The 23,200-nt window shown below is 39.4% G+C and overlaps 1 protein-coding gene across 3 annotated transcripts in view; it reads left to right on the top strand.

The window, feature by feature from the left end:
- Window positions 1–23,200, top strand: part of LOC129044580 (ankyrin repeat domain-containing protein 18A-like) — a 73,437-nt gene that overhangs the window by 31,728 nt on the left and 18,509 nt on the right. For 2 of the 3 annotated variants that reach the window (XM_063650446.1, XM_063650445.1), the window contains exons 10-16: window positions 703–815; window positions 3,039–3,168; window positions 11,220–11,501; window positions 12,106–12,317; window positions 13,669–13,891; window positions 16,223–16,268; window positions 17,290–17,426. In XM_063650446.1, coding sequence (XP_063506516.1) covers window positions 703–815; window positions 3,039–3,168; window positions 11,220–11,501; window positions 12,106–12,317; window positions 13,669–13,891; window positions 16,223–16,268; window positions 17,290–17,408 — 1,125 coding nt within the window. In that variant the 3' untranslated portion in view covers window positions 17,409–17,426. Of the gene's footprint in view, window positions 1–702; window positions 816–3,038; window positions 3,169–11,219; window positions 11,502–12,105; window positions 12,318–13,668; window positions 13,892–16,222; window positions 16,269–17,289; window positions 17,427–18,148; window positions 18,564–19,819; window positions 19,993–20,145; window positions 20,298–23,200 lie in introns of those variants that run through there. The other variant, XM_063650444.1, reaches the window with a different exon arrangement.

The following is a 23,200-nucleotide window of genomic DNA, read 5'->3' as shown; positions in this document are numbered from 1 at the left end:
GGTTTATCTCAAGTTTCAATATAAAAACACAATAAGTGATGAAAAATAGATCTCTGGATGAGACCCTGTGTCATAGAGTCCAATGGAAGGGGAGAAACAGGATAATAGAAAAGCCACAAAAAGTAGACAAAAGTTATTATTTGTTTATTATAGAAAAAAATAAACTTTGTTTAAAGAGAAATGGTTAAGAGACAGAGAAAAACTGAAACCTACAGGTGAATACTTACAGAGAATGACAGTATTTAGCTCAGCCTGAAGATAGATGAGGATCAAAAATGTAATGGGAACTAGATAAGAGTTTTCTAAAAATCATCTTAGTAAGATGTAATTTAACTTGGAATATCTTAAACTATTAATGACAATGTTTCTAGAGCATCTTTAAAAAACTAAAATGTAAATATAACTACTCTTAATTTATCTTACTAACTTTAGTACTTTATGTGTAAAAACTCTCATTTTTAACAAACATTTTTGACAGTTTAAATTTCAGAAAAGATAATGATGAAAGTGTGACTCTTTTTTAGCTGTTTTAAGAAAATGACTGGTTTTGAAATCTGTCATTATTGGCATCAGGTTTGTAAAATGCACTTTATACAACTGCCTAAATACATATTATTCATCAACTTATGAGAAATAATATTTTTAAGATAGAAGAGGGTCTCTAGATTTTACAAAAATAATTTTAAACACTTTTTTTTCAAGTCTGAAGAAAAACGTGAAGAATTCAGAAAACTTTTTGAGTTAATATCATCACTGGACTATAATGTGGATCAAATAAAAAAGGAAAATCATGAATTAGAACAAGAGGCAACTGGGTATGGTTTTCGTATTGTAGAACATTGTAACCATTTAGTAATTGATTTAACTCTAACTACTTGACTAAAACCTTGATACAAATTCATTTTATGTCTTCATTTTCATAATTAAATGAATTCTATTTTAAAATGTATTTCAGAAACTCACAACACAACTTTATAGGCATATGAGCGGGAGTCTATGACCCTTGGACTTTTTTGTTGGAATTATTAAAAAAATCAAATTTCAGTGTAAAAACACAATAAGTGATGAAAAATAGATCTCTGGATGAGACCGTGTGTCATAGAGTCCAATGGAAGGGGAGAAACGGGGTGGGAGTCAGCTGAGCTGCTGGGGGGAGGTTGGGATGAAAAAATTTATATTAAAAATATGTGATAAAAAGAAACTTACAACACAATCTGAAATTTTTTTGAATGCCAAAACATTACACGTATTTTTATTTATTTATTTATTTATTTATTTATCTTTTGAGACAGAGTCTGGCTCTGTCACCCAGGCTGGAGTGCAATGATGCGATCTCGGCTCACTGCCACCTCTGCCTCCTGGGTTCAAGTGATTCTCTTGCCTCAGCCTCCTGAGTAGCTGTGATTACAGGTGTGCACCACCCCGCCAGGCTAATTTTTGTATTTTTGGTAGAGATGGGATTTCACTATGTTGGTCAGGCTGGTCTCGAATTCCTGACCTCATGATCCACCTGCCTCGGCCTCCCAAAGTTGGCATAAGCCACTGCGCTTAGCAACGTATTCTTTAATGGTTTTGAAAACAATAATGACAATGCTTTGGACATGTAATGTCAAGTGCACTCTTCATTATCTAGTTTGAATTTTGATTTCTGAAGATATTTTTGCTGTATTTGGTCATCTTTTCTTCCTTTTGTAATATTCTTCTCTGCTGCATTCAAATGTTTTAAAGACCTATTTGTGTCCTTCTTTAACATTAAAATTTATCTTGATATATAGCTTGTATTTTATTTCTGTTTCTTTGTTTTTCTTTTAGATAGAAAACGTATCATGGAAATTTACTCATTTTACATGGGTACCTCCATTGTATACATGAAGTGTACATCTTATTAAACTTCTGTTTTACAGAAGTAAATTTTATATATAAAAAAGTATAACCTAAAGAAAAAGAGTAAAATGAGCATTCATGTTTTCATCACAGATTAAAAAAAAAAAAAATGGAATGTGTCTTTGAAGCCCTGAACACAGCTGCTTTTCTATATATTTACTGAGCACTTAATTTGGTTTTCTGATTCTAATCAACATTTTTCTGTCATTGTCTTTCTCTACATGGTTTTGTATCTTTCATTTTGTTGACATTATGTCAGTAAAGATCTCTAGATCTCTTCTTCAAAGTCTTTAAATCATCACATATCCACCTTTCCTTTTTCCTAAAACTGCCTGTTTTCTTTTTCTCCTCAATTCGGACATTAAAGATGTTTTCTTCTCTTTTTCTACATTGAATAATGTCCTTGTGCTTTTTGTGTGTACTTTTTTTTCTTCTTATAGACTGTGGTCAACGGATATCAAAATGTATTTTTGTGTCTTTTTCAAACATATATGTGTTTTACTTTTTTTAAATCTTGGTTACTCATCTCTCTGTTATGCCTTATATTTACTAATATGTTATTTCATCTTAGCATACCAAAATGGATATGAATAGTTTATTTATAAAAAACTGTATGGTTAGGCCTGGTGTGGTGGCTCATGCCTGTAATCCCAGCAATTTGGGAGGCCAAGGCAGGTAGATCATTTGAGGTCAGGAGTTCAAAACCAGCCTGACCAACATGGTGAACCCCATCTCTACTAAAAATACAAAATTAGCCAGGCATGGTGGCACATGCCTGTAATCCCAGCTACTTGGGAGGCTGAGACAGGAGAATCACTTGAACCCAGGAAGCGGAAGTTGCAGTGAGCCGTGATCACGCCATCACACTTCAGCCTGAGCAACAAGAGTGAAGTTCCATCTCAAAAAAAAACAAAAAAAAACCTGTATGGCTATTATTACTTTACCTGCTATATATACCATAAAATTGTTCTTCATATTATTTATCTAAGATTATAATTTCATATAGAATGCTTTCAAACTATGTTCAGTTGAAACTGAGGATCATAGTTTATAGATTTGTTTCTTTGATATGCCATAACATAATATCTGTTTAAACAATTATTAAATATTTACTCTTAAAAATACTTGACTTACTAGTTCTTACATTTCTACAGGTACAAGAAATGCCTAGAAATGACAATAAATATGTTAAATGCATTTGGAAATGAAGACTTCAGTTGCCATGGAGACTTAAATACAGATCAACTGAAAATGGATATTCTGATTAAGAAGCTAAAACAGAAGGTAATTTTAAAAAATTATTATTTTATCTTAAGGTCTAGATTACATGTGCAAGAGGTGCAGGTTTGTTACACAGGTAAATGTGTGCCATGATGGTTTGCCGCATGTATCAATCCATCACCTAGGTATTAAGCCCTGTAGGCATTAGCTATTAATCTTGATGCTCTCCCTCCTGACCCCAGCAAGCCCCAGTGTTTGTTGTTCCCCTCCCAGAGTCCATGTGTTCTCATCATTCAGCTCCCACTTACAAGTGAGAAGATGCAGTGTTTGGTTTTTTGTTCCTGCGTTAGTTTGCTGAAGATAACAGCTTTGAGTTCATCCATGTCCCTGCAAAAAGCATGATCTCATTCATTTGTATGGCTCCATAGTATTCCATGATGTATATACACCACGTTTTTTTATCCTGTCTATCATTGATGGACATCTGGGTTGATTCCATGTCTTTGCTATTGTGAATAGTGCTGCAGTGGACATACAAATACATGTATCTTTATAATACAATAATTTATATTTAAATATAAGGTAATTTTAAATCAGTTTGGGGATTAAAATTATGCAATTTGGAGAAATATTAATGATGGATAAACCCAAATTCAGCCAAAATACGTTTAAGGAGGTTGATTCTGAGCCAGTATGGTGACTGTGGCCCTGGATTACCCAATCTCAAGAGCTCTTGAGAATGTTTGATGAGACAGTCACATTACAGTTTGGTTTTGTACATTTCCAGCAGACAGAGTTGTAGGGAAAATTGTAAATCAATATGAGGAAGGCATACATTGGCTGAGCCTAAAAGTGGGACATCAAAAAGGAGGGGCTAACAAGTCATAGGTGGGTTTTAAGGATTCTTTAGGTGACAATTGATAAAGAAAATCTGTTGTCTAAAACTGGAAATAAGTATAAAGGAAGGCCTTAATTAAGATAAGGTGATTATGGAGGTTAAGATTCTTATTATGTAGATGAAGCCTCCTAGCTGGCAGCCCTCAGAGAAAATAGAGGGTAAATATATCTTTTCAGACTTTAAATGCATCAGGATCTGAGTTAATCTTCCCTACTGGGAAGGGGAGACCTTCTAGGGACCTAGAAGGGGAGAGATTGGGCTACATTAATGAAGACTTCTTGCAGATGCAAATTCCCCCACAGAAGACAGCTTTGTAAGGCCATTTGAATCTCTTGGCCCTGCAACAGCCATTTCAAAATATGTCAAAAATATATATATTTGGGGGTAAAATACTTTGATTTTTTTCAGCTTCTTCTCTCTGTGATGCTGTACCAGAATCAGGTTAGAAAGGAAGCCACATTATAAGAGTTAATAAAACCCATCTGATGAGATATGATTGTTTGAAGGGTGTGATTCCCAGACCCTTTAGATAGAAATTGGGGCAAAAGAATACAAGGTCTTGCTCCTTAATATAAATCTCTCAGTGCTTTAAGCAGTGAAAGATTTTTCATTTAATTTTACAGACTTGATACTAATAGAAAGGATACTTTAAAATATATATGTATATATTTTTCTATACAAAAGACATGCTGTTGATTCTCTGATGTCTTGAACCCTGGCCAGTGATCTGAAACCAAGCAGCCCATGTCTCCAGATCACCAGTACCAAATAAATTTTGGGGTGTAACAGGTTTATTGAGAAATAATTAACACACTATGCAATTCACTCATTTAAAATACACAAGTCATTGAATTTTAGTATTTTCAGAGAGTTATGTAATCATCATTACAATCAATTTTAGAACACTTTCATCACCCTAAAAACAAACCCCACATCATTTAGCCATCTTCACTGGTTTTCCCTTCCTCCCTCAGCCCTAGGGGACCACCCACCATCTTTGTACAGATTTGCCTATAAGCCTCTGAAATAAAAAGCAAGTGGTCTACTGGGACTGGCTTATTTCACTTAGCATAATTTTTCATGCTGCATCTGTGCTGTAGCAGGTGTTGATGCAGGGCTTTCTCTCCTTAGTTCAGCTAAATCTGGGTTCTTCTCTCATGACCAGGAAAAATTAGCCATGTGGACACATTGAAGGGTGAGAAGGACAGAATTTATGAAGTGAAAGGGAAGCTCTCAGCAAAGAGAGGGGTCCTGCAAACAGATTTCCACCTCACAATTGAATACCAGGACCAGCACACATGAGCTGAAGAGGCCAGGCTCCTCCTCTGCATAAGGCGTGAATTCTTGGTGGCTCCACCCCAACCCCCCAGTGCATGTGGGCCTCCAGTCTGCTGCTGGCATGTCCAGGCAGGCCCCTGTGCAGGTTCCCTGATCTGCACCAGATGTTTTATCTGGTGTAGACACTTGTGGGCCTGGAGATTCTCTGGGAACCCTTCCATATCTGCCTAGGCATTTTGCTGTCTCCTGCTTCTATCAGTATCAGTACTTAATTTCTTCTTATTGCTGAGTAATATTCCGTTGTATGGATGCATCAAGCATTTTATGTAACCATTCATGAGGTGATGGACCTTTGGGTTCTTTCCACTTTTTGACTCTTATTAATAATGCTGCTATAGGCCAGGGGTGTTGGCTCACACCTGTAATCCCAGCACTTTGGGAGGCCGAGGCGGGTGGATCACGAGGTCAGGAGTTCAAGAGCATCCTGGCCAACATGGTAAAACCCTGTCTCTACTAAAAATACAAAAATTAGCTGGGCGTGGTGGTGGGTGCCTGTAATCCCAGCTACTCAGGAGACTGAGGCAGGAGAATTGCTTGAACCCGGACCCAGGAGGCAGAGGTTGCAGTAAGCTGAGATCACACCACTGCACTCCAGCCCGGGCTACAGAACAAGACTCCGTCTCAAAAAAAATATAATAATAATGCTGCTGTAAACACTTATGTATGAGTTTTTGTGCTTGCATATGTTTTTATTTTTCTGGAGTATATACTTATGACTGGAATTCCTGGGTCATATGGTAACTTCATGCTTAACATTTTGAGGAGCTGCCAGTTTGTTTTCCAAAGTGGCTGCACCACTTTACATCCCCAGCAGCATTGGATCAGGGCTTTAATTTCTTTACATTTTTCCTAACACTTATTTTCTCTTTTTTATTGAAAAAAGATTTGATCCTGTGGTGTGAAGTGATACAAGGTGGTTTTGATTTACATTTTCCTAATGACTAATTACATTAAGCATCTATTAATGTGCTTATTATCCATCTTTACATCTTCTTTGCAGAAATATCTATTCAAATTCTTTGCCCATTTTTTAAATTGGGTTATCTTGTTATTTATGAATGGCAAGGGTTCTCTATATATCCTATATATGTAAGTCCCTTATCAGATACACGCTTTTCAAATACTTTCTTCTACTCAATGTCTACCTTTTCACTTCTCCATACTGTCTTCTCAGGCACAGCAGTTTTCAATTTTGAAGTTCATTGAATCCATTTTTCCTTTAGAGTCATAGCTAAGAAAACACTGCCAAATGCAGTCACAAAGATTTATACCAATGTTTTCTTCTGAGAGTTTTATAGTTTTAGCTGTTACAGTTAACTGTTTTATTTTGAGTTAATTTTTAAATATGGTATTAGGTGAGAGTCCAACTTTATAATTTTTTTTGCACATGGATACCCAGTTGTTCCAATATCATTTATTGAAAAGACTGTTCTTTTCCCATTCTGTTTTTTTGTTAACCTTGTATAAAATCAATTGACTGTAAATGTGCAGGTTTATTTTTAGATGATCAATTCTTAGTTTATGTCTATTCTTAGTTTATGTCTATTCTTATACCAGGACCAAGTTGAATTTACTGAGAAACTTTTTTCAGTCATGTTGCATATTACCAGTGGTCTTGTGTCATAATAAAAATTAAATGTATTAGAATATCTTTAACTTCACCTTTTGTGTCTCAAGAGGCGTCTGTGGCCAGCTTATACCGTACTTACTCTGAGACATCATGGCAAGTCAGGCTTACGAGACACACTATTTCTTTCTTTCTCCATTCAAACCTTTAGTCTCTTATCCACTGCCTCCCTCTATAGTTTCATTTTCAGTAAATTTTGGTCACAGGATCTGCTGAAATAGCCTACTATTGAGTGCCTTATGTTTTACTATCTCATTATAATTTGTAGAATCATCCATAGATGTTTACCATCCAGGAAGGAGGAGTTAAATCTGAGCTGCCAGCTTTCCTCAGTGGAAATCAAGTGAAGTCATCGTCTTTCAGTTCGCAGATCCTCTTTCCACCTGGCATCTTGTTCTCTTGTGTAACACTGTGGCTAATCCTTTTCTTGGTGCAGATCTTGCATTCGCAGAAACCACAGTTTCTGTATTGACCTCCTTTTACTGAAACAGAGATGCCCAGCTCTGCTTTCTAGCTCAGTGAAGGATTCTTGGAATAAAAAGTTTAACTCATTCCAAGAAAAAGTTTTAGGAGTGCAGCACTTAAAAATCAGGTAATATTCAGGCAATTTATCAGAGACAAGTAGTAGATTCATATTTTGAATTTCAAAATTTCAGAGCCAAGTTGTGTGCTCTAGAGAAGCATTGTGGTCTAATATAGAGATGGGATGGTCTTAACTTCTCCATACAAACAAACGTGAAGTAAGGTAAAGGAGAAATTGCATTTGATGTCTTAATACTCAAAGTATGCTGTGTTTATTTTACTTCTGTGAAGAGTAAAAGTCATTCCATAATTTCCTTCTTATTTCCTCATTGAGAAAAAGGAAAATGAAAATCAAATACTAGATTGATTAATAAATATGCAAAGCTTCTTCTTCTAGAATTTTCATTAATTGAAATCAGGTAAATGTCTGAATTTGGTTATGTAACCAAGTATTTCCAGTTGTTTTTCAAATCATATGTCTTCTTGCTTTGCAGTCTTATTTCCTAACTTGAGGGGAAATTGTAAGGCGACACCCTTGTCTTATTATCAGAGTTCATCATTGAGGGGTTTTTAGGAAAATTTCCTCCTCAGCAGCTTACATCTCTCTCCTGGTTGTCTGCTGCTTCTCAATAATGTTTGTCATCAATAAATTAATCTCAATATTTATTAGATCCTACTTTAAAGGGACTCTTTACTGCTACATAAGTTATGTTTCCTGTTGTCTCTTTTTAAAACTTATTTTTCTAACAGTTACCCAGAGTTTTGTGGCTTAAAAGAAAAACATTTATTTTGTTCATGAACCTGTGGTTTGGAAAAAGATTGGCCAGGACAGCTTGTCTCTGCTCCCCTCAGCTTCCCCAGGAAGTTGGAGAAAGTGAATCATCTGAAGCTTTGCTCACCCATGTGTTTGATGTTTGATGCTGGCCATTGGCGGGAACCTCGGCTGGGGCAGGCAGCATGAACACTGACACTGGCACTCCCAGGCTGTCTTTGTGGACTGATCTCTCTCACAATCTGGGGACTGGGTTCAAAGGGAAAGCAGTCTGAGATAGGGAAGCCACATGGTCTCCCTTTTACTGCATTCTATTCATTAGGAGAAGGCCATCAGTAAGGATGACCCATATTCTATTCTTTTAATGGGATGAATATAGATTCTCTTTTGTTTTAATTGACATGTATATACATAATTATGGGCTATAGAGTGACATTTGGATACATTTATATAGTGCATAATGATCAAGCTAACTAGCATATTTACTACTTGTTACTACGTCAACGATTTTTCATTTCTTTGAATTGTGAACATTCAAAATCTTCTAGCTTTTTAAAAATATTCAATAGATCATAGTTAACTATATTCACCCTACAATGCCACAGAACATCAGAACTCATTCCTCTTATCTAACTGTAATTCTGTATCCATTAACCAGACTCCCCTCTCCTACTTCTATGAGCTTTTATGTTGTTAAGAGACAGGGTCTTGCTAGTGTAGTCTGGGCTCTAGGCAACTGTAGTCATCCAGACTTGAGACAGTGATTTGATCATAGCTCACTGCAGCCTCAAACTCTTGGGCCCATGTGATCCTCCGACCTCACCCTCTTGAGCAGCTAGGATTATGGGCGTGCACCATTGCACCTGTCTGATTTTTCACTTTGTAGAGATGTCTCTCTATGTTGCTCAGGCTGCTCTGGGACTTTTGGCTTCAAGTGATTCTCCTGCCTCTGTCTTTCAAAGTGGTAGGAAATTACAGGCATCAGCCATGTTGCCCAGCCCTCAATTTTTCTTTAGCTCCCACACATGAGTGAGAATGTGCAGTATTTATCTTTCTGTGTCTGCACTCAACATAATATCCTCCAGACTGATCCACGTGGCTACAAGTAAGAGGATTTCATTTTTTTAGTATGGTGAGTATTCCACTGTGTATGTGTACCACAATTTTTTTGTCCATTCATTTGCTGATGGACATGTAGGTTGATTTTATACATTAGCTGTTGTGAATAGTGCTACAATAAACATATGAGGACAAGTATTCTTGTGATCTATTGTTTTCTTTTCTATTGCCTGAATACCCAGTAGTGGGGTTGCTGGATCCCTCGGCAATTCCATTGTTCATTTTTTGAGAAAACCTCATGTTGTTTTCTATAGTAGCTGCACTGGTTTACCTTCCCACCAACAGCATGTAAGAGTTTACTGTTCTCTGAAACCTCACCAGCACTTTTTTGTGTGTTTTCTATGATAGCCATTTATTGAAATGGAGCAAGATTATATCACATTGTAGCTTTGATTTGTATTTCCCTGATGATTAGTGATACTGAACATTTTTAAATGTATTTATTGGCCATTTGTATTTCTTTTTTTTCTCTTAAAAAAAAGAGAAATATCTAATCAGATCTTTTGCCTAGTTTTGAACTCAGATTATTTTTGTTTACTGTCAGGGTGTTTGAGTTCCTTGTGTATTTTGGATATTTGTCTTTTATTAGATGAATAGCTTCAAAATGTTTTCTTCCATTCTACAGGTTTTCTCTTCACTCAGTTGTAGTACTATTTGTCTATCATTTGTTTGTTGCCTATGCTTCTGATGTCTTACCTATACAAATCTTTGTGCAGACTAATGTCCTGAAGCATTTTCCCTCTGTTTACTTACAATAGTTTGATAATTTTGGGCCTTACATTTCAGTCTTCAATGGATTCTGAGTTTATTTTGCTATATGGTGTTAGATAGGAAGGTAGTATCATTCTTCATATGGATAGTTTCCCAGTGCCATTCATTTGAAGAGGGTGTCCTTTCCCCAATGTATGTTCTTGGCACCTTATTCCAAAATCAGTTGGCTGTAAATACGTGGATTTGTTTCTGGGTGCTGTATGCTATGGCCTTTACCCCAAGAATCATTACTTCTTAAAATGCAATTCAAATTAGCATGAAACGTTTGCGGTTTAGGGAAAGGCTTATGGCATCAGAATCCTTATTTACAGGATTCATTATTTTGTGTTTTTTTGCGATATGGTCTTTGTCTATCATCCAGGAAGAAGTGCAGTGATGTGGTCATAATTCACTGCAGTCCTGAACTCTGGGTACATGCCATCCTTTTGCCTCAGTCTCCCAACTAGCTGGGTCTACAGGCCTGAGCCACCATGCCTGGCTAATTTTTTCAATTTGTTTTTTTGTAGAGATAGGGGTCTCAATATGTTGCTCTGGCTGATCTCAAATTCCTGGCCTCCAGTGATCTTTCTGCCACAGCCTCCTAAAGTGCTGGGATTACAAGTGTGAGCCACCATGCCTAGCGTAGAGTATTACATTATTTTCAAAGTCTTATTCTGAGAGCCATTTATTGACTTTGGCCTAAATAACTCAATATGATATCTCTGAAAGTTTTTTTGAGAAATTTTGGGGAAGGATGATGAGGCAAGGTGGTTAGACACTTTTTACTAAGAGATAACTTAGTGCAATTTAAGGAGGAACAATAACGAATTATCAGAAAAAAAAAAGTAAAAGCAAGTGCAAAAGTTCTGTGGAAAGATGATGACAGTAAAGCATATTTTTGTGACTCATGGTAGCTTTAACTTTGTTCTTAAAATTCTGAGTAATTTAAGCGTCCACCTTTGAAGAATCTACTACATTATAGATAACATTTTATTGCAAGTCAATGCATTTCAAAATTTGCTATTGGTTTTGTATTAGATTATTCTCAGCCTACTTCATTATCAAGCTCTATTATTTTATTCATGCAGTTTGATGATCTTATGGCCGAGAAGGAAGCTGTATCTTCAAAATGTGTCAATTTGGCCAAAGACAATGAAGTTCTTCATCAGGAGTTATTATCTATGAGAAAAGTACAAGAGAAATGTGAAGAACTTGAGAAGGATAAAAAGATGTTGGAAGAAGAAGTATTAAATCTTAAGACACATATGGAAAAAGATATGGTAGAACTTGGTAAAGTACAAGAATATAAATCGGAGCTGGATGAAAGGGCAACGAAGGCAATAGAAAAATTAGAAGAAATCCATTTACAGGTTAGTTTTTAAAATCAGGTAAGTTTATCTGTAATGGGCTTTCATTTATTTCACTGCAAACTGTATTTTGGATATGTATATATTGTGTTTCCTCTGCCTCTCTTAGGGCAATCTCCTTTGTAGAGTTCTAGAAAAAAGTGACTTTTTTCCTTTTAAATATTTAAATTTCCATTATTATTATTATAACAAAATCAATCTTTCAAAGTAATGATTCTCACTATAGAGTAAAAGGGGGAATTTGATGATTAAGACCAGTTGGCATAAGAGAAAACTGTGATTTAGAAATTATATGATACTTTTGAATTGGTCTTAAGCAACATTGTTCATTGTTCACTTTTTAAAATTATAAATGGATTCTATTACTTTTTATAGGACCAGATTACATTAATAGTAACACAATTATGATATCAAATTTTTATAAATCAGACAATTCTGAATTCAATTATTAGTTTTGTTGATATTGCTGATAAATATTTTAAGCTTTAGCCTCTTTTTAACATATTTAAAATTGCTCTTCGAATCACTGATTCAAAATGAAAGGCAACAAACATATGGTAATTAACTTATAATTGTTTTAAAAGTGTATTCTTTTCATTTGTTTTAGGAAAAAGCAGAATATGAAAAACAATTAGAGCAGTTAAACAAGGATAATACAGCTTCACTAAAAAAGAAGGAACTCACACTTAAAGATGTGGAATGTAAATTCTCCAAAATGAAAACTGCTTATGAAGAGGTTACAACTGAATTAGAAGAATATAAGGAAGCCTTTGCAGTAACATTGAAAGCTAACAATTCCATGTCAAAAAAATTAACGAAGTAAGTCAAAACATATACTCATAGAAAATGAATTAAGCCCATTAATTTGTTTTGAAATCATAATTTTTAGTGAGATGGCTTCAGGAGATCAGTAGGAAGTGAATGCTAATTTGATAATGTAATTTGGAAAATAATGTTAGTAAATAATCCTACCTTTAAAATGTTCATCAAGGATAGTTTCTGTCTCTCTTCTCTTTTTTTGTTTTTGTGTGGCTTTTTTTCCCCTGAAAAGTCTCATGTAGTTAACCTGACCTGTTAGTTTTTTTCACTAAGTATTTTTGAAGCTTTATGATTAATAAAGTGATCTTCTTATAAAATTACTTGTCAGAATTTCCCTAAATGGGAATATTAATGAGTTTAATTTATTGTTTGGTAGATCACAACCTAAACCCAAAGTGTCAAGTGATACTGCTACTCTGGGCACATCCTGGCACTCAGGCAGGGACTGTTTGAGTGTGATCTTTAGGTGTTATCACTAGAGGGTGCCTCAAGAAAGACTCTTGGTGTAACATTTTCAAGGTGTTACATAAAGGCATCCTTGTGAAAGAGGGAATATTATCACAGGAATGAAAAGAAGTGTAATCCACAAGGTGGTTCAAAAACAACACCTTGTTCAGCCTGAAGGGGTGTGTGGAAGCAGAAAGAACAAGCCCCACCTCCAGTGCCTTGGTCACAGTGCTGGGGGCTAATTGCCTTCAGAGATGCTTTAGTTCTTTTTGATCATCAACCAACCAGTCTAGTTCTCCCCCAGGAGTTGCTGCTCTGAGTTATTCCTCAGTGCCAAATACTTAAGTGTTCTTAGGTAATAGGGGAAATGTACAAGGGTGAAACCTGAAACTGGTTTACTAAACACAAGTATTTCTAGATTATTTTTGTTCATTTTAATTTTCTTAATCTACATTATTTAAGGAGTACAACATGATGTTTTCATATAATTATTTATAGTGAAGTAGTTCTTATAGTCAAGCAAATTAACATAATCATTTTCCCACATAGTTACCCTTTAAATACAGGTATTTCTAAAGGAATCTTTAGAATCTCATAAGTAGAGCTATTTTAGAAGGCAGCTAGGTTATCTGTTGAGCCGTACATCACTGATAGCCATTTCTCTTGCCTGTCTACTTTGAACTGCTTGTTCAAGAAATCACCTTAGAAACACATATACTTATTTAGAATGATTTTAAAATTACCGTTACTTACAAGAGGTATGCTCTCACACATCTTCGTGTGAAAACACTGTTTAACGGGTAATTTGGTTTACTCTCAGGGCAACTTTTTTAAAAATGCAAGTCGTTAAGAATCATTCAAGGAAAAATCAAATACTAAGCATTTGTCTTTGCTCTCTTTACAGATCGGATAAGAAAATAGCAGTGATCAGCACCAAGCTCTTTATGGAGAAACAGCGGATGAAATATTTTCTCAGCACTCTTCGTACAAAGCCAGACCCAGAGTTACCTTGTGTTGAAAATCTTAATAGTATAGGTCTTGACAGAAAATATATTCCCAAAACGGCCATAAGAATTCCTACTTCAAACCCACAGACTTCAAATAACTGCAAGAACTCCTTGAATGAGGTTAGTTATATGACCATTTCTCTTTTGGGTTTCATTTCTTTAATATAATTCTTGTTTATAATTTGGTGAAATACTGAGTTGTTCTGTTGACTTATGCATGTTAAGTAAAGATTATAATTAGCTGTGTTAACACAGAAAGGAAATGGAAACTTTACATTTTTTAATTCCCTGGAGCTCTCATTTTCAAGAGACACACATTTGCTAACTTTATTCAATAAATGTGGTTAAACTGACACATTTAAAATTTCTTTAAAAGCTGCATTTAAGTTAGGTTTTAGAAAATGCATGTTATTGCCTAATAACTGATGATATACTTTGAAACGCTTTGTCTTACTCTACTTGATTGTAGTTTGTCTGTGGTTCATATCACTTTCTTTTTTTTTTTTTTTTTTTTTGAGATGGAGTCTCGCTCTGTTGCCTAGGCTAGAGTGCAGTGGCATGATAGCTCATTGCAACCTCCACCTCCTGGGTTCAAGTGATTCTCCTGCCTCAGCCTCCCAAGTAGCTGGGACTACAGCTGGGTAATTTTTGTATTTTTAGTAGAGATGGGATTTCACCATATTGGCCAGGCAGGTCTCGAACTCCTGACCTTGTTATCCACCCACCTCAGCCTCCCAAAGTGCTGGGATTACAGGGATGAGCCTCTGTGCCCAGCCCATACCTTTTAAAGTTTCTTTGCACCAACTTAACTCTTTCCACCCATAATCACAAGTGAATGACAGGCAACCAAACACTTAACAACATATAGATATTTATTATTTAATAGAACCCAAAATAAGTGCATTTTATGAATTAAATAAACAAAACACTGAAAGGTTCATTTCCATTTTTCTGTTAAAAGCTTTGTGCTTGGCCAGATGTGGTGGCTCACACCTGTAATCCCAGCATTTTGGGAGGCTGAGGCAGGCGGATCACCTGAGGACAGGAGTTTGATACCAGCCTGGCCAACATGATGAAACTCTGTCTCTACTAAAACTACAAAAATTAGCCAAGCGTGGTGGCAGGCACCTGTAATCCCACATGCAGCAACCCCATTACTATACTAGGGGTATACCTAAAGGAAAATAAATCATTGTAACAAAAAGATGCATGCACATGTATATTCATTGCAGCACTATTCACAATAGCAAAGACATGGAGTCAAGCCAGGTGCACCCAAGGTAGATTGAAAATCCAAGGTAGATTGGAAAATTCCATATATACCAAATACTATGCAGCCATGAAAAGAACAAAATCATGTCCTTTGCAGCAACATGGATACAGCTGGAATCCACTATCTTAAGCAAACTAACACGGAAACAGAAACCAAATATCTCATTTGCACTCATATGTGGGAGCTACACATTAGGTGCCCATTGACATAAACATGGGAACAATAGACTCTGGGAAATAAGAATGGGGAGGGACAGAGTGGGCCAGGGTTGAAAAACTGCTTCTTGGGTCCTATGCTCACTGCCTGTGTGATGGGTTCAATTGTACTCCAAACCTCAGCATTCCTCAATAGATTTTTGGAAGAAACTTACACAGGTACCACTTTAATTTAGAACACAAACTAGAAAAAAAAAAAAAAGAAAACTTTACATATTTTTTTCAGTAAGTAAAGGATATAAATTTCTTTTTAAGAAAAAATTTATTGAAGTAAAACATGGATTAAACTTTTATAAAGGACAGTTTTGCTAAGAATTTCAAAGCAATGCATTCATTGCAAAATATGACTTTAATTGTTTAACCTTTTTTTCTTTTTTTTTTGAGATGGCATTTCACTCTGTCACTAGGCTGGAGTGCCATGGCATGATCTCGGCTCACTGCAACCTCCACCTCCTGGGTTCAAGCCATTTTCCTGCCTCAGCCTCCTGAGTAGCTGGGACTAGAGGCATGCACCACCACACCCAGCTAATTTTTGTATTTTTAGTAGAGATAGGGTTTCATCATGTTGGCCAGCATGGTCTCGATCTCTTGACCTCGTGATCTGCCCACATTTGCCTCCCAAAGTGCTGGGATTACAGGCGTGAGCTGCCATGCCCGGCCATTGTTTAACCTTTGTACTAATAAAACACCACCTTTCTAAAATTATGTATATCCAATAGACCAATATTATCTATTTTTGTCAGATTACTCTAAACAGCATTACACAGATACATCCTCTATTATCTAAACTTAGAATAAGTAGAAATTTTACTTATGTGATTATTTTTCTATTTAAGCAAACTTCGTGTTATGTCTAGTCACTAAAAATACTAAAGGTCACATTTTGTAAGTGATATATTAATCTTATGATAATGTCTCTTGTTTAACTTAAACATTATTATTATTTTTTTTTACTTGTTTTAGATGGAGCTGGACTGTGTAGAACAAATAATTACAGACACAAAGAAAAGTATGTTGCCAAAATGTATTAATTAAATTTAGGTTTATTTTAGTAATAAAGTGTAAATAGCAAATGGCATTCCTTTTCATTGTTGGGTTAGTAGACACTACGTTCAGTATCTTTCTTACACACATCTAATGAAAGATGTGAAAATAAAAACTTTCACAGTGAAGAGTATACTTATGCACCATTAATCATCATGTTCCATAGCTTAAAAAATTTCCAAGAAGTGGATCTATCTCTTTTTTATTGGCTCTACAATTTGTTTACTTTTGCCATCCTCATGGAACTGTCAGCCAGCACACTGAAACGATTCTCCAAAAACAAAGGCATCAATTGGCTTACATCTGTTCTCAGGAAAAGTTCCAAAAATTTCACCATGAAATAAAAACACCCACGTCAGTGTAATTCTTGTCAGGTTACTCAGCCTTGTCTCTCGCCACTTACTGCATTCTGCCCTTTGCTCTAGCACCAAAGTGGACAGAGTAGAACTCCGCAGGGCTCTTTGTTACCTCAGGATCTTTGCCTTCGCCTCTTCCCTCTATCTGGCAAGATTTTCCTCATCCTTCAGTCATCAACCTATGTATCCCCTCCACCAGAAAGCCCATGATATTGACACAAAAGTGGGATAGATGTCCCTTCTGTATGTTCCAGTAGTGCCCTGCTGTATACCTGTCATGGTATCTATGACTCTATATGGACATTACCTGCCTGTCTTTTAGGTTATAGCATATGACTGTTGGGAGGTGGACCATGCCATCTTCATCTTGTAATTCCAGTGCTGGCTCTAGTACCTTAGCACGTGGCTGTTGAATACATGAATGAAGAATGAAAAAGCTGTGATATTTAACCACAGTTGGAATTAATGCCATGTGTAAATGATTTAATAGTAATTTTGTATTGTAATTGCACGTACATATTTCTCATTCTTATTAACTCTGATAACGTTCTCAACTCTACATTTTAAACTTACACTTCGTTAACTGAAATGTTTTAGGTAAAGAACATAATCCTTTCTTTTTCTTTCCAGCTTTTGCTGTGATGGGCACTTGCTCCCGTCTACTTTCTTCTCTAGAATCCGCTGGTAAGCCACATCTAATGAAGAGAATATTTAACCATAAAATCTTAAGGAAAAGTTGTATGATTTAAAAGATCATGAAACTTTATTACTGGGCTATTTACATGAAATTTTAATGGTTTCTCATAAAATATAAAACATCACAATCTTTACTAAAGTAGAATATTTTCATATCATATATGATGTATATTTATATGTTATTTTAAATGATGTTTTTTAGCCTCCTTAAGTTTTAAGTGGATCTTGCAAATGAACACCAGTATTATTGAGTTTGGCCTACTCAAATTGCCTGAATGTCAGCTGTTTAAACAGCCAAACAACCAAGTCATCATTGATCCTTTAGTAAAGGTCATTGAAGGCTTCTTTGCATTTTACAGTTTTTATTACCATATATAGTAGGAGACTTAAAGAGTATCGCCAGGTTTGTCCATACTAATGTTACGATTTTCTTTTTGTAGTTCAATAGTATTTTGTGTGGAGATACTTTGAAGCTCTGTAAATATCTGGTTACTCCTCAAAACCCACTAGATTAAGCATTTCATGGACGACGTGTTTGAACAAGTATTACTGTGATGGTTGCCAGATGATTATTTTTCTTATTCTCTTCTTTGTTCTACATGGAGAAATAAAACCAATAAATAAAGGAGAAGGGAAAGCTCATGATTCTGGTGCTCCAGTTCCCCAAGATTAGGCCAGTGGTAGACATTTCAAGCTGACTTTATGTCTTTTTGATTTGTCCCCATTACTCTGTCAGCACTTTTTGACTTTCTGGCACAAGGTGTTCTAAACTAATGTTGTATTTTCTCTGCAGCAGCCCGAGAATGAGTAATTTTTCTTAGAAGCAGAGTTGGAGCCACTGAGGAAGCACAGGCGAGCCCTTCCCATCACGCGCTCACTAGTCCCCAACAGAAGAACCACTGCCACATCCACTGAAGTACCAAGAAACTAGCAAAGGGCCTTCTAGCTGTCTGGGGACAGTCCTCATGTGGTCCCTGGCTCAGCCTCAAGGGTTCTTGATTTGTCTCCCTGCAGCCTCTGTGCTGTGTCTCTAGATCAGGGCTCTGCAGGAAGGGCCCTGGGAGACCCAGCAGCACAGGGTGTCTTGTCTGCCAAATGTCCCTCCCTTCTTCCCACTCTGACACTCAGGAATAGGGAAGATGGCATGTCCAGGCAGAGCCAGGCTACCTCATTGTCTCCTCTGAGATGGGCCCAGAGGGCCTTGCGGGGTGAGTGTGAAGCTGGGTACCTGGAGCCTGAGGCTGACTCTCTCCCTGTGTCTTGGAGGAGAGGCCTTGCGGCCCAAGAAAACCCCCAGGGCCTGACCCCTGGGCACACATGCAGGGAGGGAGGGTCTGTGAGCTGATGGCGGCATTGTAATGAGACTTTGAACACAGCTGCTCGAGGGCCTCATCAGTGGACCATGGTCAGAGATGACCTAGCCATCAGGACCTGGTCAGTTGAGACCTGATCACAGGGACCTGGTTAGCGGTGGCCTCCTCAGTGAAGGCCTCACCCAGTGGGTACCTTGTGACCTAGTCATTGGAAGCCTAGTCAGTGGGGAGCTGGTCAGTGGTGGTCTTATTAGTAGGGCCTGATTGATTGGAATATAAACAATAAAAAACTGGTCGGTGGGGTGTATTCAGTATATTAGGGGTCTGGTCAGTGTGGGGCCTTAGTGGCTTGGAGCCTGGTCAGTGAGAGCCTGGTCAAAGGGGGCTCAGTCAGCTGGGGACTGATCCATGGAAAATTATTCAGTGGGGGTGAGGTGAGCAGCAACCTGATAAATTGTGATCTTGTCAGTGGGAACCCAGTCAGTGGGGACCAGGTCAGTGGGAAATTGGTCAGTGGGGTCTGGTCCATGAGGCCTACTAATGGGGGCCTGGTTAGGGAGACATGGTCAGTGGGGACTTGGTCAGTGGGACCTCGTCAATGGAGGAGTGCTCATTAGGGGCCTCGTTGGGGGCACCTGGTCAGCAGGAACCTGGCCAGTTAGCTGATGTGTGACCTCAGGCAGGGGGTTTGTCTGTGGAGTCTCCTTGCCTCCATCTGTAGGGAAGGTGAGTCAGGGCACCCTGGAGGGTGGCTGGAAAGAGAATGTGAGAAGATGTGTTGAATTCAGCGCTGCTTGGCAGACCTCCAACTTTACACATGACCTGAGTTCCACCTAGAGAGGGTGCCAGCCCTCTCTGCTCTGCTTGGCGCCCCTCCTCTGTCTGCATCCCCAAGACCACCCTCGGTGGGGAGGGCAGAAATTGGGGAGCACCTGTGGGAGGCTCTAATCCTGGCCCTGGGCCCTGGTGGTGACAGTGATGAGGACCTGGGTGCACCTGTGAGTGGAGCAGCTAGGCCCGGCCAGAGAAGCAAGACAAACAAACACACCCATATGTACAGACACACACACGCATACATAAACACAATGCATGCACACATGTCAGTTCAGGGGATAGAGGACACTGACACTGGGCCCTCTTGACCCAAGCAGGCTCCCGTTGTGGTGGGTTGTGTCACCCCACGATGTCACTCTTGCTGAGTTCCCATCGCCTCTGTGTTTTGGAGCAGTTAGAGACACACAGCAGTCTCTGTGAGTGGCTCTGCATGAAGGATTGTTTTCTAGGTGAGAGGCACATCTCAACATAGCTGACTGATCAGACTCAGGTGAGTGGGACCTGCTCTCTTCTCTTCCTCCTGTCTTGGGGACAGTCACTATCAAGTGGGTGATTTTGGCCTCTGGGCAGCTACTGAGGGTAATCCCTGAGCACTCACCAAGTGCCTGTTCTGTGCTGACAGTCATCTCATTCATCCTTGCAGCAATTCCATTCTGCATCTCTTCTGGACACCCCCAGGACCACCAGGACAACCCCATCATGGCCCTGTCACCAGGCCAAGTCTGGCTCCATGATAACCAAGACGCAGGTCCAGAGACAACCGCCCTACTTGGTGCCTGCATCTGACCCCCCTTGGTGGGTAGTGACCAGCACAACATGGAAGAAGCCAGAGCAGCATGCAGCCAGCTGCCCTGCAGCCCCAGATAGCACCTGGGCCTTGGGAAGTCATTCTCAAAGGGGAAGCTGGAAACTTTGATGTCCCTGGAGGGAAGGGTGAACGTGGCATCCGAACAACCCTGGCAACCAGCAGCATCTTCTCATCCAACCTGTTGGACAGAGGCCCCCTGCTAGGGAACGAGATCCATACCTAAAGGGTCCTGGCCCAGTCAGGCCTCATCCTGGGCCCTGGGAGGGGAGGGGCACTATGGGCCCCCCAGCAGCAGTCAGCATTACCACCCAGGGGACTCAGCCTTCTGTGGCCCTGGGAGGGGAGGGGCACTATGGGCCCCCCAGCAGCAGTCAGCATTACCACCCAGGGGACTCAGCCTTCTGTGGCCCTAGCCAGAGTTTTGAATTTGGCCCAAGACAGGACAAGCTCACTCAGAGCAGGGTGTCGGTACCCGGGACCTGTGCATGCCAGGCAAGGCCAAGCTGGCTCAAAGAGCAACCAGCCACCTCTGCAAGGGTGTGCCTGGAGCAGGTGGACCAGCCACCAGCCTCACCCACTCAAGGAAGCAGGGGTGGCCAGGTTCCCACAGCCTGAGGGGCTGCCACTTGACGGCTGATGGAGCAGAGGCCTGAGGAAAAGCAGATGGCACTGGGGTCCTACCTCCAGGGCAGAATAACTGATTTACCCTGACTGGCAGCGAGTGAGGCTGGTGGCTGGCCCGCCTGCTCCTGGCACACCCTTGCAGAGGTGGCTGGTTGCTCTTTGAGCCAGCTTGGCCTTGCCTGGCATGCACAGGCCTCAGTGCAACCACTGTGCTGCAGATAGAGACACATAGAGGAAATGAGCAGCAGGCTCAGGAGCAGGGTGTGCGCTGCCTTTGGGGCTCCAGTCCATGCATGAGGGCTCCTACAGCACTGTGGGCTTCTTGGGTGCCACGAGGCAGACCACAGGCCATGTTGAGAAGGACTCCATGTTCAAGTGCAGAAAGGGCCCAATCTGGTGGATGAACCACACGGCCAGCTTCTGGGTGCGGGCACAGTGCCACATCTTCCATCACTTCCTGATGTGTCACACCAGCACTGAAGAGACAGCCTGGAGACAGGGCAAGAGGAAGGCTGAGAAGGATGAGATGGTGAATTCCAGCTTCTTCCTGACCCTGAGCCCACCCCCAAGGTGGCCCTCAACCTTTAAGAGTGGGAGAGCAAAATTGACGGCTTCGAGTGCTTCACCAAGAAGATGGACCACAGGGCACTCAGCTCAACTTCTCAGCCAATGAGTTGACATGCAAGCAGATTATGGTGACAGGCTTTAAGAAAGAGCATCAGAAGGTGGCCAGTTCTTCAGCCTCAGCCAGGTCTTGGAGCTGGACCAGGCCATCACTTCACTAGAGATGCCTTCAACACCGTCGGTGAGCTCTTTGCCAATCAGCCCATCCAGGAACTGGACCCAGTCATGGACCTGTTAGTGCTGTCTCAGGGACACCAGGTCAACATCCCAGACATCATCCACATACACAAGGAAGCTCTTACCAAAGTCATGGAGAGCAGGCAACATGTGGCAGAAGGGAAGACCGAGGTGCAGAGGCTGATGATGTCAGAATCACAGGAACAGCATTTCTTTGGACACTGTGGCTGAAATTCACCACTTCCATCCAATTCCAGTGAGAAACATGGACTCACAGTTGCAGCATTTCTTGCAACAAGAGATACTATTTTTTCAAAAGGTCACCCAGGAATTGATAGTGTTGAATGACTAGATCCTCGACTGTGCACTGTTTCCAGTTCAAGGATGCTTTCTACAGCAGAATAATAACACTAGCAAAGAGCTGATGCCAGGTATTGACAGTAGTACAAGGATGGCTTTGTTCTCAATTGAAACTCGGCTGAATATAGAATTGTGTAGGAAACAGTTAATATGGCGATAGAATAGAAACAGTAGCAAATGTGACCTAAACCATGCTATGAATTCCTACACTACCATTGTAACTTTTGAAAGAATGATACCACTTAACTTTATTGCTTTTTGAAGTACGAATATTTTAGTGTATATGCTGTAGACCTCAAACCCTGTGAAGAATCTCAAATAAGCTGGCTGGATAAAGCCTGCTCTGGATGTCTTTATATTCAAAGATTGATGATGCAATTTGAGTATGTGTCCCCACCCAATCTCACGTTAGATTATATTTCCTAATGTTGAAGGTGGATCCTGGTCTAAGGTGATTGAATCCTGAAGGCAAATCTCTCATGAATGGTTTAGCACCATCCCTTTGCTACTGTCCTCACAATCATGAGTGACTTCTCATGAGACTTGGTCATTGAAAACTCTATGTCACCTCCCTACTCTGCACGTTTTCCTCTTGCTGTGTGAGACAACTCACTCTTTCTTTGCCTTGCACAAAGATTGAATGATTTCTGAGGCCTCCCAGAAGCAGAAGCCCTGTGCTTCCTGTCCACCCTGCAGAACCATGAGCCAATTAAACCTCTTTTTCAAAATGAATCATACAGAAAATGGCAAATGAGGACTGGAGCATTGCTATAAAGATACCTGAAAATGTGGAAGCAGCTTTGGAACTGGGTAATGGACAGAGGTTGGAAGAGTTTGGAGGGCTCAAAAGAAGACAGATGGATGAGAAAGTTTGGACCATCTTAGAGACTGGTTAAATGGTTGACCAAAATCCTGAGAGAAACATGGACTGTGAAGGCTAGGCTGAGGAGGTCTCAGATAGAAATAAGAAGCTTTCTGGAAAATGTCTTCCTTTTGGATTTGGAAAGCTTACACAATGCCTGTACCACCATTGTACCTTAGAAGTGGTGATCTTGCATTTTATTTCAGAGGCGTATAGGCAAAAGAGGCTGTAGCCTTGACTCAG

This window comes from Pongo pygmaeus, chromosome 13, assembly GCF_028885625.2.
Source record: "Pongo pygmaeus isolate AG05252 chromosome 13, NHGRI_mPonPyg2-v2.0_pri, whole genome shotgun sequence".
Classification (NCBI taxonomy): domain Eukaryota; kingdom Metazoa; phylum Chordata; class Mammalia; order Primates; family Hominidae; genus Pongo; species Pongo pygmaeus.
Note: the sequence above shows the minus strand (reverse complement) of the source record. Positions and strands in the feature narration are given on the sequence as shown.